Source organism: Malus sylvestris, chromosome 15 (assembly GCF_916048215.2).
Source record: "Malus sylvestris chromosome 15, drMalSylv7.2, whole genome shotgun sequence".
In the NCBI taxonomy this organism is placed as follows: Eukaryota; Viridiplantae; Streptophyta; class Magnoliopsida; order Rosales; family Rosaceae; genus Malus; species Malus sylvestris.
In genome coordinates, this window is record NC_062274.1 from 3,472,302 (window position 1) to 3,487,973 (window position 15,672).

A 15,672-nucleotide genomic window follows, 5' to 3' on the forward strand; every position below is an offset into this window, starting at 1 on the left:
TGTTTGATGCAAAACTATGGAAATTACTAAGGTTGCATGGATGTTGATGCATGGGGCTTAAAGTATGCTTATAGGCTAATGGAACTTTCTGGGTTTCTTCTTGGGTGGTTCTCTCTCACTACGTTTTCTCTATCTCCTTATCTCTGTTAATCTGAATCCCTTTCTAATGGCTCATCTCTCTCCTTATGTAAGAGAAGGCTTCTTATCTAGGTTTCAAGGGAATATCCCTTTGTGGCTTGGTCTTCCCTTCCTTTCTCCGTAACTATCATATTATTCCACTTTTGGTGTAAACTAAATGCACTGTTGAGAACTGCAAATTGCTTATTCCTGAGATGTGGTTTTCCCAAGGCGCTAAATCTGGTAGCGCGCTTCATGGCTTTTGCGTGTTGACTTTCTGTGCAAGCTGGGAAGGGAAAGTCAGCATTAAATGCCTGACTTGCTGGGTTTAACAGGTATTTAATGCAAGAATTTAGTTTAATCCTAAGAAAGGGGGTTGGCTTGCTAGGGAAATGGATAAACTAGGCTAGTTTTCTCACAATGATGCCTGCGTGAAATACAAAGGGTATGGGCTTGGATCTTTGGGCTCCCAAGCAGCCCAAAGTCTTCCATGACCCCGATTCCATGTAGGCCCGATAACCTTCTGTAACCATCCACTTGGCAAGCCCCGAATATGTGACTTGAGCTTAGCATGATTTGTGGCTAAGGAAGCATGTCATGATGAATGGGCATGAGCATGGCGTGGCATGGCATGTTTGCAAATATTTTCCTCGTCGATCACGTGCTTTAGCATGTGTTTGAGCTTGAATGTAGGCTTTGCATGACAAGTGAGCCTTGAAACTTGGTTGGGTTGGTGTGTGACATTTTTGGGCCCCAACAAATAATTAATTAAAATTTTTGTCTAAGTACCTTTTTGCACAATGAAATTTTTTTTCCTTATATTAAGGCCTACTCCAAAGAAAAATCTCTTTTATAAGCTCTCAAAGGCACAAGGCTTAACCAAGGCCTATTATGGAGTGTGGAAATAGTTTTCAACCAACAATGGATGCACCTCAGTTATAATCTTATTATCTCAAGGCAGACCTCATCTTTCTTTGCATTATCAGACCACCAGGAAAGCGCCGAACAAGCTCTCCAAGATTATGGTTGTGAGGATGTTGATCGCCTAAATATTAATGGTGATGTTCTAGAAGTTGTTGCCAACAGGCCAAGCCGTCAATAAAGGGGATCTTGATCCAGGTTCAATTCAATGAAGGGTGTCAAAGTGTGTAAAGATGAGTGTATTGAGATTTTTTTAGAGAATAGAGAGCGAATAAGGTAGAGAAGGGATTGGAGGTGATTGCAGGACTGGATTTTTAGTTTGACAATTTTTTATTAACTATTAAATTATTAAGCCTATTTATAATGTTTTTAAATTTAATTAGACATGTGTGACCCATTTATGTGTCACATCAGCACATAACAGAATTTTTGATATAATTGTGACGGAGTGACTACATTGATTTGAGACACTTACTTGCAGGACTACATTGATCAATTTTTAATTTTAGGAACCATTTTGATGTTGCAGGTCAATTTCAGGGACCATTTTGATGTTGTGGGTCAATTTTCAAGGATCATTTGTGACGGAAGGACTACATTAATTTGCGACACCTATTTTCAGAGACTACATTGATTGATTTTCAATTTCAGGAACCATCTTAATGGTGATGATCAATTTCAAAGATCATTTGTGATTAAAAAAAACTTTTATTTTTTATTCTTTCTATTTTGGTGAAATTTTGAAAGTTATGAACAGGACTAAACCCACACTTATCCAAGTGGGTTTTATTTTGATGAACAATTTGGAACAAAATCACACAATTGGGGGAGACCCAAGGAGCAACTTGAAGAGGCGTCTGGCAGAGCCCATACCAACTAACTTTTTCTGTCGAGCACCTAAATTTAGAACCCAACTCCACTATAGACCAAAATAGATGAGTAATTTTAAGGTTTGTGGTTACTTCCAAATGTCAATAACAACTCTATATGAGTTTTGTATAACACGGCTCGCTTGAGAACAATTATATAGGTAAACCAAAATCACTTGTACAGTATTTAGTAAAAAATTATGCTTCGCGTGGCAATAATTAATAAAAAGTGATACCAATTCACTAATGAATAAAATCAGTTTTGGGAAAAAAAACCACCTTTAAAATGAGGAGATAGATTTTATTGATACATATATGCTAACTCCATGACATCTCGTGTGTTAATCATAATTTCATATATATAATTAACCCAACATTATATAACTAACGTAAAAACGATAAAATAACAGTATAATCGTGTCACAAAATATCCTCTCTGAACAAGAACGGACTATTTGCCGCCGAGATTTCGGCATTCACCTTTTGACACAGAAAAGGGTGAGAGAGAGTCGTATGGTGGCGTATACGAATACTGAAGCTAACTTTGAATACTGGCCGTTGGATGGGATTCTACATCACCACCGGTCATTATAATTAACGATTGATAGACAGTCGACAGCGAGGCCAAAATGTGCTCTCCTCTTCACGTGCACATACGTCGTATGCTTCCAAAAAGTATGTCAGTGTCACTTCATCTTTCATGTCGGACGACAACAGATATTTCCAGATTTGGACGCGTGTCACTGTGTGGATGCGACTATGTCACCCATCAAGAAGAGATAAGGAGCAAATTCCCTCAAAAGACCAAACCTAGATATTGAATAGGAACTAGGTACAAGTTGTAATGGTGTCTCAATTTGTTTTGTTCAAATGTGGCGGTAAATATTGACCTAATGTCTTATGGAGTTACAAATTACTCTCTCACAGATTTTTTTCATTTCGTTGAAAATCGATTTTACGAGTTAGACGTTTATGATCTCTTTTTTATATTTTGTAGCAATAATTCTTCTGACATTATGATCTTTAACATAACGATACTATCTTACTGGGACGAAGACGAAGACTCTAATTAATAAGGTAATTCATTATATACAGTGTTAAATTGAATTTAAAAGAGTTATAAAATGTGTCACAATCCAACTCACTTGATTCAAATTTGATGTTAAAGATTGACCTAATGGTTGATTAGGTCACAATTAACTTTCTACGTATAGTAATTGAGTGTCAGAAAGAAATTTAAAAGTCACGAGACGTGCCACAACATATACTAATTTGATTCAAATTTGACGATAAAGATTGATCAAACGTCTAATTGTGTGACAAATAACTTCTCGCCTAGGGTGAACGAGTGTTAAATAGAGTTTAAAAAGTTACGAGACGTGTCAGAACACGAATGACTTAATTTAAACTTGACGACAATGATGAGTGCAATGTTTACTCTTGTTAGAAAGAACATTTTGTGTATAGCAAACATGCGTCGAAATAAAATAAATCAGAAATTTTTTTAATCACATTGTTAAATACACATTAACAATAGCTATTATGCTCTAACAACCCAAAAGGACATTGTTAACTTAACTTTCAAAAACAATATTTAAGAAGGAAACGTATTAGGGATACCTTATTTAATATGACGGTTGATGGTTGAAAACTTTTTGCAATGATTTATACAAAAAATTCGACCGAAAAAAAAAAAACCTATTATATCATGTAGTATTTAAATATATGGTGTGACAAGATGAATTCTGGGAGCTCCAAAATCTTATCCTTTCCTACTCTCACTTTCTGAAAGTTTCAGTCTGTTATGCGTTTGAAAATTGAACCTTTCAGAGGATCTTTCTGTTAAGATTTCATTCCCAATAAGAACAAGAACAAGAACAAAAATTCAAATTGCATTGCTTTCAAAATTCAAATTTTTGGTAACGAAAACATTTCTTTCTTTTTTCGATTTGAAGAAAAAAAGATATGCAGTCGAATTTTGGAGCCGCAGAGATTGGAAATCAGCACTTCATGGATTCTAATTCATCAGTTTTACCAGTCTTCAATCCTCAGAAGCAAAACCAGAACTTTTTGCATCAACAATTTCATCAGCAGCAGCCGCAGCCATGTCATCATCTCAGTCAATTAGCTCATCCGATTTCGATTACCCACGACTTGTTCCAACGACAGAATCAGCTCCAATTCCAAGCATTGCTGCAGCAGCAGCAGCAGGAACAGCAGGAAGAAGGCAGGCTGCCATGGCAGCCGAGCCTTCCAAGTTTCAAGCTTGGTCTCAGTGAAAGCAGTGGACCACATAACTTAGGATTCAAAAATTGGAAAACCCAAGAATATTACGGGATTAGAAGAGAATCAATGTGGTAATTTTGATCGATAGTGCAGAAATTTACGTGCTTTTGTTGTACTTGTTCTGTGTTTTCTCTGTCTTTCATGCTGCCTTTGTTTTTACCTTCCACGTGTTTGTGTTAATGCCGCAGTTGGAAGCCTCTTGACGCGGTAGTCGCCGACACAACAAACAAAAGGCAGAGGCAGGAAGAAGGGGAGAGTTGCAGAGACTTGGAGGGAAAACACAGGCTTTATGGTGAGCTTGAAGCAATCTATAACCTAGCAAAGATGGGGGAGGCTAATCAGAATCAAACCGGCTCTGGCTCTGCGCTCACCGGCGAAAACTGCTCGAAAAATGTGGAATTTCCTGTGGTTTTTGTTGATCCTAATGGCCTCAATGCTGCTCCAGCTGATAATGTTAGGGTGGATAATGTGTCGGAAGCGTCCATTGGAGAGGAGCGTTCAGTGGGGAAGATTCAGAAGAGGAAGAGAAAGTCGAAAATGAAGGAGCAATTAAGTTCAATGACTAGGTTTTTCGAGAACTTGGTGAAGCAGGTTGTGGATCACCAAGAGAATCTTCATAAAAAGTATTTGGAAGTGATTGAAAAAATGGAGAAAGGTAGAAGGGAGAGAGAAGAGGCATGGAGATATCAAGCGGAAGAGAACCATAAGAGAGAAACCATGGCCAAACTCCATGAGCAGGCTCTAGCTTCAAGCAGAGAAGCTCTCATTGTTTCATACATTGAGGAAATCACTGGCCAAAGAGTCAGCCTTCCTCCTAGGCAAACCCCACTGTTGTAGCAGCCTGATAATGTAAGCGAACCCCAAACCGCAGTGGAATTGACACCCTCCCAAGCTGATCGCACAAATAGCAGATGGCCTCAAAGTGAAGTCGAGGCGTTGATTCTAGTGCGAGGTAGTGTAGAATCGAAATTTGTGGAACTGGGGTCAAAAGGGCATGTCTGGGAAGAGGTGAGTGCTTTAATGGCTTCAATGGGCTATCAGAAGAGTGCCAGAAGGTGCAAGCAAAAGTGGGAGAACATCAACAAGTACTTTAGGAGAACCAAAGACACTGCGAAAAAGCGTCCTCTTCAGTCGAAAACTTGTTCTTATTTTAAGCAGTTGGGTCAGCTGTACTAAAAAACGCTGACCACCGTCCCTTCATCTTCATCTTCGGTTAGCATGGATGTTAGCATTCAAAGGCAAGGTTATTCAGAGCTTTTAGAAGCCTTTGTAGCAGGGAGAGGGACAGAAGTTACACATAATCTGTCTAATGGGAATTTTGAAATCTCCGAAATGGGGTTCAGTAGGTTGGATTTCAATGGCATTAGTAATGGTAAAGTAGAAAATGTGCAAGGAGACCGTGGGAAGGAGAAGGAAAACGACGAGGATGACGAGAACATGGACGAAAGGGAAGACACGGATGGTGAAGATTTTGATGAATAAGGTAGAGCATTGTCATGGGACAAAACTAGGAAGGTACGCCAGTTAATCATGGCGTGTAGTTCTTTTGTTAACCTAGCAATTTTGATGTGTTTTTGGCTATTAGCTTGAGTTTCAAGCTTTTTTTAGTAGTTTTTGTTGCTGACAAAGTTTGAGGTTGAATTAAATTCTCCTTTTTAGATTAACATAGTGATTCATGTTGGAAAATGTTGGTTATGTCTACTATCTCATCGAATTAGTAATTCGTATTCATGTATATGTTGCTTTTTTCACTTTAATTAGGTCATAGATGCAATGAAAATGACAAGTAACCACAACGATCTCTCCGTTAATCAAAACCGGTAACACTAAAAACAGTGTCCCATTTAGGGCAAAATCCGACAGACCTATCCTGTAAGCTATCTCCCGGGAAAAGGACGTGTAGTTTCGAAACGAGACGAAGAAAGCCTGGCAAAATTTGCCCTTTGTACCACCAAACACAAATGGTAGTTGCCGTACATGGGAAATATTGGATGAAGGATGCACGATAAGCAAACATACGAGGCCATTTTAGTGCTCATATTGACATTCAAAGGAAAAGAATCAAGAACCCAAATAAACTTTAGGGCAGACAAAAGTCGTAAGCTTCCCAATCATTTAGCAACTGCTCCAAATGCAAAGGAGCTTCGGTGGTTGGGGTTGACATTAATGACCCGTTTGTGCAGCTATTCGTGCAATCAACAATCCGTATTCAGTTCACAAAGCTTTGAGAAGTCGGTATGGAGAAACTCAGATACGCTAAGTTGCCCTGCGTTGAGATCCATTATGAAGATCCACCGCATATCACTGTCATTAGTGTTTGGTATAAGAATCCGTCGCTGGAATTTGATTCTGCTTATGTATTCTTTGCTTCAATTCCATCGCTCGGTTGTCTGAGTTCTTTGGTAAAATGAGAGTCGGTTTCTAATGATGACGCAGCCTCTTCAGCGAAGTCTTCGATGGTTTTCCTGTCAGTTCCAGTAGTTCTTGATCTCATTGTCTGTTCGACCTGGAAGCTTTCCGGCTATCCATGATCATCTACATAAAACACCCATAACTAGGACGTATTATTTAACGAAGCTTACAAGGTTTAACTTTTAAGTACTAGTAGTAAGTACCTGTTGCCTAAGAATTTGTGGAGCCTGATAATCAGGTCTTCTTCGTCTTCTGTAATGTTGCCTCTCTTGATATCCGGCTTCTGATAATTCAACCGCCTAAGCCTACAACGGTTCCCATATCTCTTCAGACCTGCACCGAAAAACGCGTATTTCATAACATTCATGCATTGTAACTAAGAAGCTCGTACGTAGAATCGAAACCAACTCACCTGTTTCCCTCGATAGTTTCCCCCATCTCCCTGACATACGCGAGCAGAATTTGGTCTTCAACATCAGTCCAAGGTCCTCTTCCCAGTCCATCCTTCTCATTTTATATACAAGGTTTTGTTGTATAATTCAATCTTAATTGTTAATCAACTTTTTAACAACGTGGTTAGAATCCAAAATCCAAAATTAAAGAATTGAACTGACTGCAAAAATGGTATCTGAGTTTTGAGTTTTCATGTGTGGTGAACTCATGCTCAACAACAGCGCTACGTGCAAAACCTTCCATACATGCAATACAAATATCAGGATTCTTTCTGTGATCTTCTTCTTCAATTTTTAGTTGTTTGATCATATTTAACTTCAGAAAAATCATATCGTATATCAGAAAAAAAGGGATCCAAGATCAGTTTTACATATTCATTTTTAAAAGAATGGTGATGGAAAATGGGTGAAACAAAAAATCTGCAATACAAATTGTACAACTTGCTGACAAATCGTTGGTTAACACGTATGAATAAGTTCGTTTTTTTTGTTGTTTTAATGAGCTCTTTGCATTAACTTTTGTAGATTGATTTCCACTTCCCACTTAAATTTGTCCCTTGATTTTCTTTTGATCCATTACATTCAACGGTAAAGAAAAAGGGAGTGCACGAGGTCAATGGGGAAATGTAGGGAACACACTCATTTAACATATATGTTAGACTGTAATTTGCAAGTAAAGAGAAATGATTTTATAACGGTAGAAAAAAGTCGTGTTCAAATACAAAATTATTGGTATTTCCGAACTTAATTGGGGATTAGATCTACCTTTTAGAGTGTAAGATATCTCAGGTTTTAGCAAAAAATAAAATAAAATAATACAAAACTATTGATTTCGTCGTAGTTGATCCGGCGTCATCAGTTGGACTGATGTGTTACCTAGGTTCTGGCAGGTATGGACTATGCTTAACTAATCTCTAATTAATAGTGTCATGGAACTTTGTTGTATTATTAATTACCTTACTTAGTTGTCACTTTGGCACCCGCAATGCCACTCTTTGAAGCTAAAAAACAAATTAGGGCCGGCTTGATTTTAGTTCTCCGGCCCTCAGTGGGGACCGGAACCAAAATACTTTTTTTAACTGAAAGCCTGGAACCAAAACAAATTTTTTAACTCTCACTCTGTCAAACGGTGAAAGAAATGGCTAGAAAACAATGAAAGTTGGAGGGTTTGTGGCTGAGAACATAAAAGGGATTTACTCCCCATTTGCAAACGAGCGACCACAATTTGGTGTTCTTCGATCCAAGTCCCCCAGGACCACCACAACTGTAAAAACCGAGGTTTGGTTTATTAATTTATTAGATGATCGATACCTCATTGTTTTGGTATTAGGTTGGTTATAATAATCATTTTTTTATTTATGACAATGTGATGTTCAAACAAGGATTTCATTGAAAACAAGAACGATTTGATGATTATATTAATAAAACACAATTAGCCAGACTGAAGAGGGTCCTACGGACATTACATAGTTAAAAATATATCAACTTATTGACATTGAGCATACTCTTCTGACGATAAACTTTGAAATCTAGAAGTTTAAAAAAAGTTTTCAATGGAATTTAACAACTTCCGAAAGAAATGATAAGAAGTTTTGTATCAATGAATTTCCTTCGATTTATTATATATATTTGACTACTTGGTTACATTAGGAGTTTTTTTTTTTAACTATCTAGTTGAATTGTTTCTATCACATTTTTGTTATGGACAGCGAAATTCTATGTTGATTTCCATCAATTAGTTCACACGTTATCAACATAGAAGAATAGTTACTTTGAAATCATGATTAAATAATGTAAACTAATTGAAATAATTACTCTAAATCAATAAATTTATCAAAGTAAATATTATATGGTGGACAATAACATTCAAAATCACCTGGTACTATATATATTTAATTTGTTCTAACTAAAAGGGTAATGTTAGAGAGACTGAATTTGGAAACAAAGTTTTGAAATTAAAGGACATGGAAGTTGATGACTGGTTTATCACTTAAACGTTTAAAAACGTGCTTATTCCTATTAGTGATACATCATTTATTTTGTAAATTTAGTCTCCAAATTTAATCTTCCTAACATTACTCTAACTAAAGGTCATGAAAAGTTGTTGAGTAGACAAGAAACGCATAATTAAGAAGGTTTAATTTTAAGCCTATAGTTAGGGGGCATGGTCCAATGCTCTATAAAAGCAGTTCCACGGTGGGCTATTACCCGATGGACTGGCTCTCAAACAAGCCAGAGAGCCCGAGTGGGGAGGTCCAACATGTGCTGGCGATGGAGCCCGAGCGGGCATGAGGGAGAGGCTCGGCATGAGTTGCCAGCCCGAGAGCCCGAAGGCCACGTGACGCAAGGCTGACGTTTGGGCGACGTCAGCCATCATCTCCTCTGCATTTATGGGCCTCAACCTTACAGCTACTCGAACTCTTCCAGGCACTATTCGATTAAAAAAAAGTTAAGCTTCCATTTTCCAAATTCTAAACATTTATTTAAATGATTAATTGAAATAATGCTTCCATTTTTCTCCAAAATTCAATCGAATCCCATTTGGGGAAACAAAAATTGACCTCCGTCATCCTTGGAAGCTGTGGAGCCAAACAGCGTGGGGCTGCTCCGACACAGGGCTGATCCAGGAGATTGAGGAGGGAGTCGAGACTTGAACGATGACGTTTTGAAATTAATCGGGCGATCCAGCTTCACGGCACCCCTCTGCACCACATCGTTTCGCAAAGCCATGGACTACAGAAGTGCAGCAAAAATTAAGAAAGGCATTCAGGTGTGCTACTCTGCTATGCGTCGGAAGTGCAGCAAAAAAAAAATGGTAGAAGTTTCGAGAGATAGGAAGAGATTTCCAAAAGGAAAAGATAAATTAATAATATAATATTAATTATAAATTTAAAAATTACTAATATTTTATTGACTATTGCTAGGGTTGTTCAATGTAGGGGTGAAGATGCAAAAAACAGTTACTGTTCACTGGATGGATTAAATAGTGAATAGCCGGGGTCTTTTGCAACGGTGGAGTTGCTCTAATTGGAATCTCGCTGTTCATTTATTTCCACAAGACAATCTATATACTTCTACGCATCCGTTGCGGTGCAAGTACCTTTTTAATCACGCACTCTATGTTCGGCTTACTGATTTTTTATATTATTCAATATCTGAGATTAAATTCAAGACAACCCAATTAAGTGCATGAGATTTCGGAAGAGCCTATATATATATATATATAGGGTAATGATAATTAAAGAGATCATCTAGAGTCAACACTGACGGTTGAAAAAGTCATCTCTCATCCAATCCTTGAGCATTTCATCTGAGAACAAAAGAGGTGCAAGCGATGTCGATGACGGGCATCTGTTCTTCGAGCCACCATTGTTAGTGTTGTCTTCCAACTGCTGACATATTTTCCAGAAGTCTGAATCATCTGGAATATCATTATTTTCAGACACTAAGAGCTCCCCCACATCAAAATCCAACATGCTATCTTCTGAAATGGTAGTAGTAGTGTCTTCTAACAACCCATGATTAATCTGATGATCAAGCAGTTGGTCCGGCATGACCAGAACCTTGTTGCACTTTGATGCCTTCGTACGGATAACTGCAAAGCTGTCGGACTTCACCATGGCCCGTGGTTTGGTTTTATTAACAGATGGGTTGGTCTTCTCTGAGTTGTCTCTCTTCCTCTTCTTCTTATTGTTCTCATCCACCTTATTTCCTAATAGCCTTGGTGTTTCAGCACCATTCACTTTTTTTCGCAAGTATGTGTTCCAGTAGTTCTTTATTTCATTGTCTGTTCGTCCTGGAATTCTTCCTGCTATTAGTGACCATCTGCACATATCCACATACAAATATAAAGCCAAATTAAGACAAGGAAAATACTTTGTTCTTTGTAGCCATTCCTACTTGCAGAAAAATTAAAATTTGACATCCGCTGTTTATGTGATTGTATTGATTTACTCTCCCATATGCGTTAACATGTGACTTGCAAATAACGAAGATTATCTACTTATGATTATAACATGTTAGGGTTAGAAATAAGTGAGAACCTGTTGCCTAATAGCTTGTGGAGCCTAATGATGAGATCCTCTTCCTCCTGAGTTATGTTACCCCTTTTGATATCAGGTCTAAGATAATTGAGCCACCTCAGTCGGCAGCTCTTTCCACATCTCCTGAGACCTACATCAAATTCATCCACAATATACATTTTTTAATAGGAAAACTAATGAAAATGATTTGAAAACTTTGAGTTTTAACGATAAGGATAAAATAAAAGGTAAAGTGAATAGTATCAGGATTGACTTTTTAGTGTAAAAATGTGATTTTTCATTAAAGTGAACAGTACTATGAGTTTTTCGTTAAAGTTCCATTTTTTAATTTGTGCAATTCATGATTTTTACCGTATGGGATCAAAATGTAAAAATTGCAATTTTTTTAAAACGAAAATAACAATGAAAAGTTAAACAATAGTACATTCATTCATAATTCAATAGACCCCCCGAACTAGCGTATGCAAATTTCCCTTTGTAATATAGTTCAATAATTTCACAATATCAATTAAAGCACACATAAGGACCAAAGTTTAATTACCTTAGTGAAGCAGAATCTGCTATGTAAGAAACAGAAGTCACAATTAAACACTATGAATTATCAACTGCAAAGGTGTTTGATTTTGTCGTTATTATTATTATTATTTTGCAAACCTGACCTAAAACAGAGTCGTTTGGCCAGGTTGTTTAAACAAAAACAAAAAAACAAAAAAAACAAAAAAAAACAAAAAAAAAAACCTGTGCGCTAGGCAGCTGCCGAGTTTCATTCAGCATTTCGTCGAACACCTTTGTGCACGAACTGCTAAAAACTCAGACGGGGTCATCGGAGGTGCTCCCCTCCCCAGCCAGCTTTCCGGCCTCCACGGGGTCAACTGACCCCTTTGGATCGGTCACTGCTAGTCATAGATTTATATCATCGTTTTTCTCCAAGAAAAATTACCAAACTAATTAAATTACATTTCATATATATGCTACTCACCAGCTTCCTTTGGAATCCTTCTCCATTTTCCTTCACCATGGGTTTTGATGTAATCTGTGAGAATTTGATCTTCCAGAGCAGTCCATGCTCCTTTGTTCAGTCCCTCCTTAGAGCAACAAGGACTTCTTCCCATTTTAAAAATTTGGAAAATGGCAATCTTATCTCTCTTTTTCTCTCTCTATATATGCGGTAGCTGTCTTTCTCTTCCCTCCTGGTCCCAAGGAAAGATGGCTTTCTTATATGGGGACCTTGATGCCTATTGAGAATTGACAGATCTTGGTACACAATATCCCACCCACCCTTTATAAGTGAAGCTTTCTAAGTACTTTCATTAATAACTAAAGAATTACTGGCACATTGAAAATTGAAATTGATAATTGAATAAAAACTAGCAAGTCAATGTTGCAATTATAAACTATTTTGACTGCATTGGTAGTGCCTATGAGTAATTAATCAACCTTTTTTTTAAGAGACTGCTAAGTTGATTAAGAAATGTCTTCACAAATTTTTTTGAATTTTTCTTCATATTATTTCAATAAATTTAGTATAAAATATCGTTTGTACAAAATATAAATTGCTTTTGTGTCCTTAAATGATATGCTAATTGTAATTAAATAACGCGTTTTATCGCGGTGAAAGAAAGAAATAATGTTTATGTACTATGGTGTGGGTTCGATTCCCACTAGCTCCCCTCCCAGACTCTCCAAACATTTAACAATTTAACTCACTAACGTTCTCGTTTGTAAAAAAAATCCTATATTACTTGGTTGTGATGTTCGTTATAACATGAACAAATCACGTTTAACCCAAAATATCTTCCACAGAAATCCTTACAATGTGCTATCAAATGCAGAAGGAAATAGTAGTTGATCGCACTTAACTACTCCCACATGTAAAATAGCAGCGTTATAAAAATATAGTCGTCCCTACATCCATGCTGCTGTGTTACCAAAACAATTTAATTTCATGACTCAACGACCACCACTACTCCTACATAGATAGATTGTGGTGGATGAGTATGGCTACGTGCCTTAAGGGCTTGTGCGTTTACGTGAAACTCTAGGCCCTGCACCTCTGCCTCAATGGGCGTGACAATTCATATCAGTGGACACAGAAGATTAACGATATTTGTATGGAATTCATGCACGGTAGTCAGCATTTATCTGCCCTATATATGAGTCAGGTCCATATAAACTAAAATTTTCCTTAAAAATATATAAAATATGAAGACCTAATATATGAGTCAGGTCCATGTAAATAAATTTTCCTTGAGAAACTATAAAATATGAGACCTACTATTTTGGAGATGGGAGGAGCAGTTTCTGTTTTGTTTTCGGGTGAGTTATTATATTTAAAGGTTGGTGTCTGTATAGCAAAAAGTTGGAAACGACAGGAAGGGAGATCATTGGGGACGACCTTTTGTATGTGTGTGTGTGTGTGTACACACAGCTAGGTCCCTCGGTATTGAATTCCTCTAGCTAGGTTAATTGTTTTCACAGGATTGACTTTCCAGGCTTTGCAGATCTGGCGGTGAATTCAGCAGTTCCTAATTAACTAGGTAGATATTTACTCCTTTCTGAAACTGCCACTTCTCTCCCACACTACATTAAATCAATGTTGAAAAGCCACAGTTCGATATCTCTATCTCTATCTCTGACATTGGTTCCATTGGAATATGCTGTTTTTTAATTAGGGTTTTGGGATGGGAAAACGCAGAGTCTCCCTCTAGCATCTCTCTAGTGTTGGTTCCATTGGTCTATGCTGTTTTCTTATTAGGGTTTCTCTAGCATCTCTCTAACGTTGGCTCCATTGGTCTATGTTGTTTTCTAATTAGGGTTCATGTGTTAAAGTTTCAAAATATCACTAATTGCATTGATATTGTCTTCACGTGATTTGTTTTGTAAGATGATCAATGTAGAATTTTAACTTATATTCATCATTAGGTAGGGGAATACGCACTCTCTACCTCCATTGGTCCCATTGGTCTATGCTAGGGTTTCGGGATGGGAACCCTAATTGGAGTACAATAATGGAAACAAAGTTAGGGGGGTATTCAATTGAGAATTTGAGAGATTTTAATGGATTTATAAATCTATGGATTTTTGTGGAGTTTAACTGATTTGTAGAGATTCCATATAAAATTTTGATTCAATTCCCTCGAAATCTCATGGGGAGATGTGAGATTTGTAAATGCTTAAAATACACTACAAAATCTCTCCAATTCCCTCTAATTCCTCAACTTTTCCAAATTCTTTAAATTCAAATTCTAATTGAATACACCTGAAATGTTATAAACTTCTTTAAAATTCTAATTGAATACACCCAGATTTCTAAGGATTTTAATAAACTATCTTAAAATTTTAATTGAATATGTTTGTACGATACTTGATAAATCCCGAAACTATCGAGCATCGGTCAACGTTATACCGTCAATGACCCAGAAGAGTTTCCCTCCAACCAGGAGGCCAATCACAGCGCGACACGTGTTGACATTAGAAGCCAATCATAACGCGATACGTGTCAACATCAGAAGCCAATCACAACACGACACGTGTCAATGTCAAAATGAAACTAGAAATTCTCTTCTATAAATAGAGATCATTCTCTCACAATATTTCCTAATGTCATTTGTACTAAATCAGTTATTGGTACTCACTAAAGGAGAGTTTGAACCTATGTACTTGTGTAAACCCTTCACAATTAATGAGAACTCCTCTACTCTGTGGACGTAGCCAATCTGGGTGAACCGCGTACATCTTGTGTTTGCTTCCCTGTCCCTATCCATTTACATACTTATCCACACTAGTGACCAGAGCAATCTAGCGAATGTCACAAACTTAACACTTTCTGTTGTACCAAAGTCCTCACCGATTTTGTGCATCAACCGAATACACTTTGAATTTCAGAGAATCACTTAAAATCTTGATTGAATACCCCTAGATTCATTAAAAGAATTAAAATCCCTTAAAATCCCAATTGAATACACCTCCTTAATCAAATCCACAATACTATACCAGAAAACAAACGCAGTACAGAAACCAACAACAAAATTTGTTTATCCAATAACTACGCATAATTAAGAGTATGTGTTGTAAGAAGAGATAAATACTTATCGATCAACTCAACAACCAAGAACACAAGGATTAAACAATTAAATCACAACCCCTTGATCATGTACGCAATATGAATGTAAGAACAGAAATAATTGTATCAGTGCATACCTGCAGACATGTTCACAGACGAATAAGATATGGAAATCTGCACAAAACCTTCTCCTCTCTGCAAAGCTCGATACTCTCCAGATTATAGGCAACTGGAACGAAATTCAGAGTGTGTCTTTGCGAGAGCAGGGGCTTGTGGTTTTATACTACAAGTTCCGGATCACCTATAACAATCCTACAAGGAATATGAAACTAAATCCTTGTACAATCAGGAGTACTAAACTCAAATCCCAAACAGAGTTCAAATCCAAACCAAAACTGGATTACTCTTATAAACAAACTGAGACCTTATCACTTTATACTAATCTGAAATATCTAGACCATGTGAATCATAATCACACTCTAACATGTGTGTGAAAAACGTTCCATATA

General features: G+C 37.2%; 3 protein-coding genes across 3 annotated transcripts; 1 reads left to right on the forward strand and 2 right to left on the reverse strand.

The window, feature by feature from the left end:
* The first annotated feature begins 3,643 nt into the window (after positions 1 to 3,643).
* On the forward strand, positions 3,644 to 5,857 carry LOC126601426 (trihelix transcription factor DF1-like). Its single transcript, XM_050268135.1, has 2 exons — positions 3,644 to 4,264; positions 4,382 to 5,857. The coding sequence occupies exons 1-2, from the start codon at positions 3,873 to 3,875 to the stop codon at positions 5,028 to 5,030; spliced, it is 1,041 nt and encodes a 346-aa protein (XP_050124092.1). The 5' UTR covers positions 3,644 to 3,872; the 3' UTR covers positions 5,031 to 5,857.
* Positions 5,858 to 6,546: 689 nt separating this feature from the next.
* LOC126601101 (transcription factor WER-like) lies at positions 6,547 to 7,108 on the reverse strand. The gene is made up of 3 exons (XM_050267769.1): positions 7,018 to 7,108; positions 6,809 to 6,938; positions 6,547 to 6,658 (listed from the first exon to the last, which is right to left on the reverse strand). The coding sequence occupies exons 1-3, from the start codon at positions 7,106 to 7,108 to the stop codon at positions 6,547 to 6,549; spliced, it is 333 nt and encodes a 110-aa protein (XP_050123726.1).
* A 3,071-nt stretch (positions 7,109 to 10,179) lies between these two features.
* Positions 10,180 to 12,298, reverse strand: LOC126601686 (transcription factor MYB1-like). Its single transcript, XM_050268427.1, has 3 exons — positions 12,080 to 12,298; positions 11,101 to 11,230; positions 10,180 to 10,882 (listed from the first exon to the last, which is right to left on the reverse strand). The coding sequence occupies exons 1-3, from the start codon at positions 12,210 to 12,212 to the stop codon at positions 10,315 to 10,317; spliced, it is 831 nt and encodes a 276-aa protein (XP_050124384.1). The 5' UTR covers positions 12,213 to 12,298; the 3' UTR covers positions 10,180 to 10,314.
* Positions 12,299 to 15,672: the final 3,374 nt, after the last annotated feature.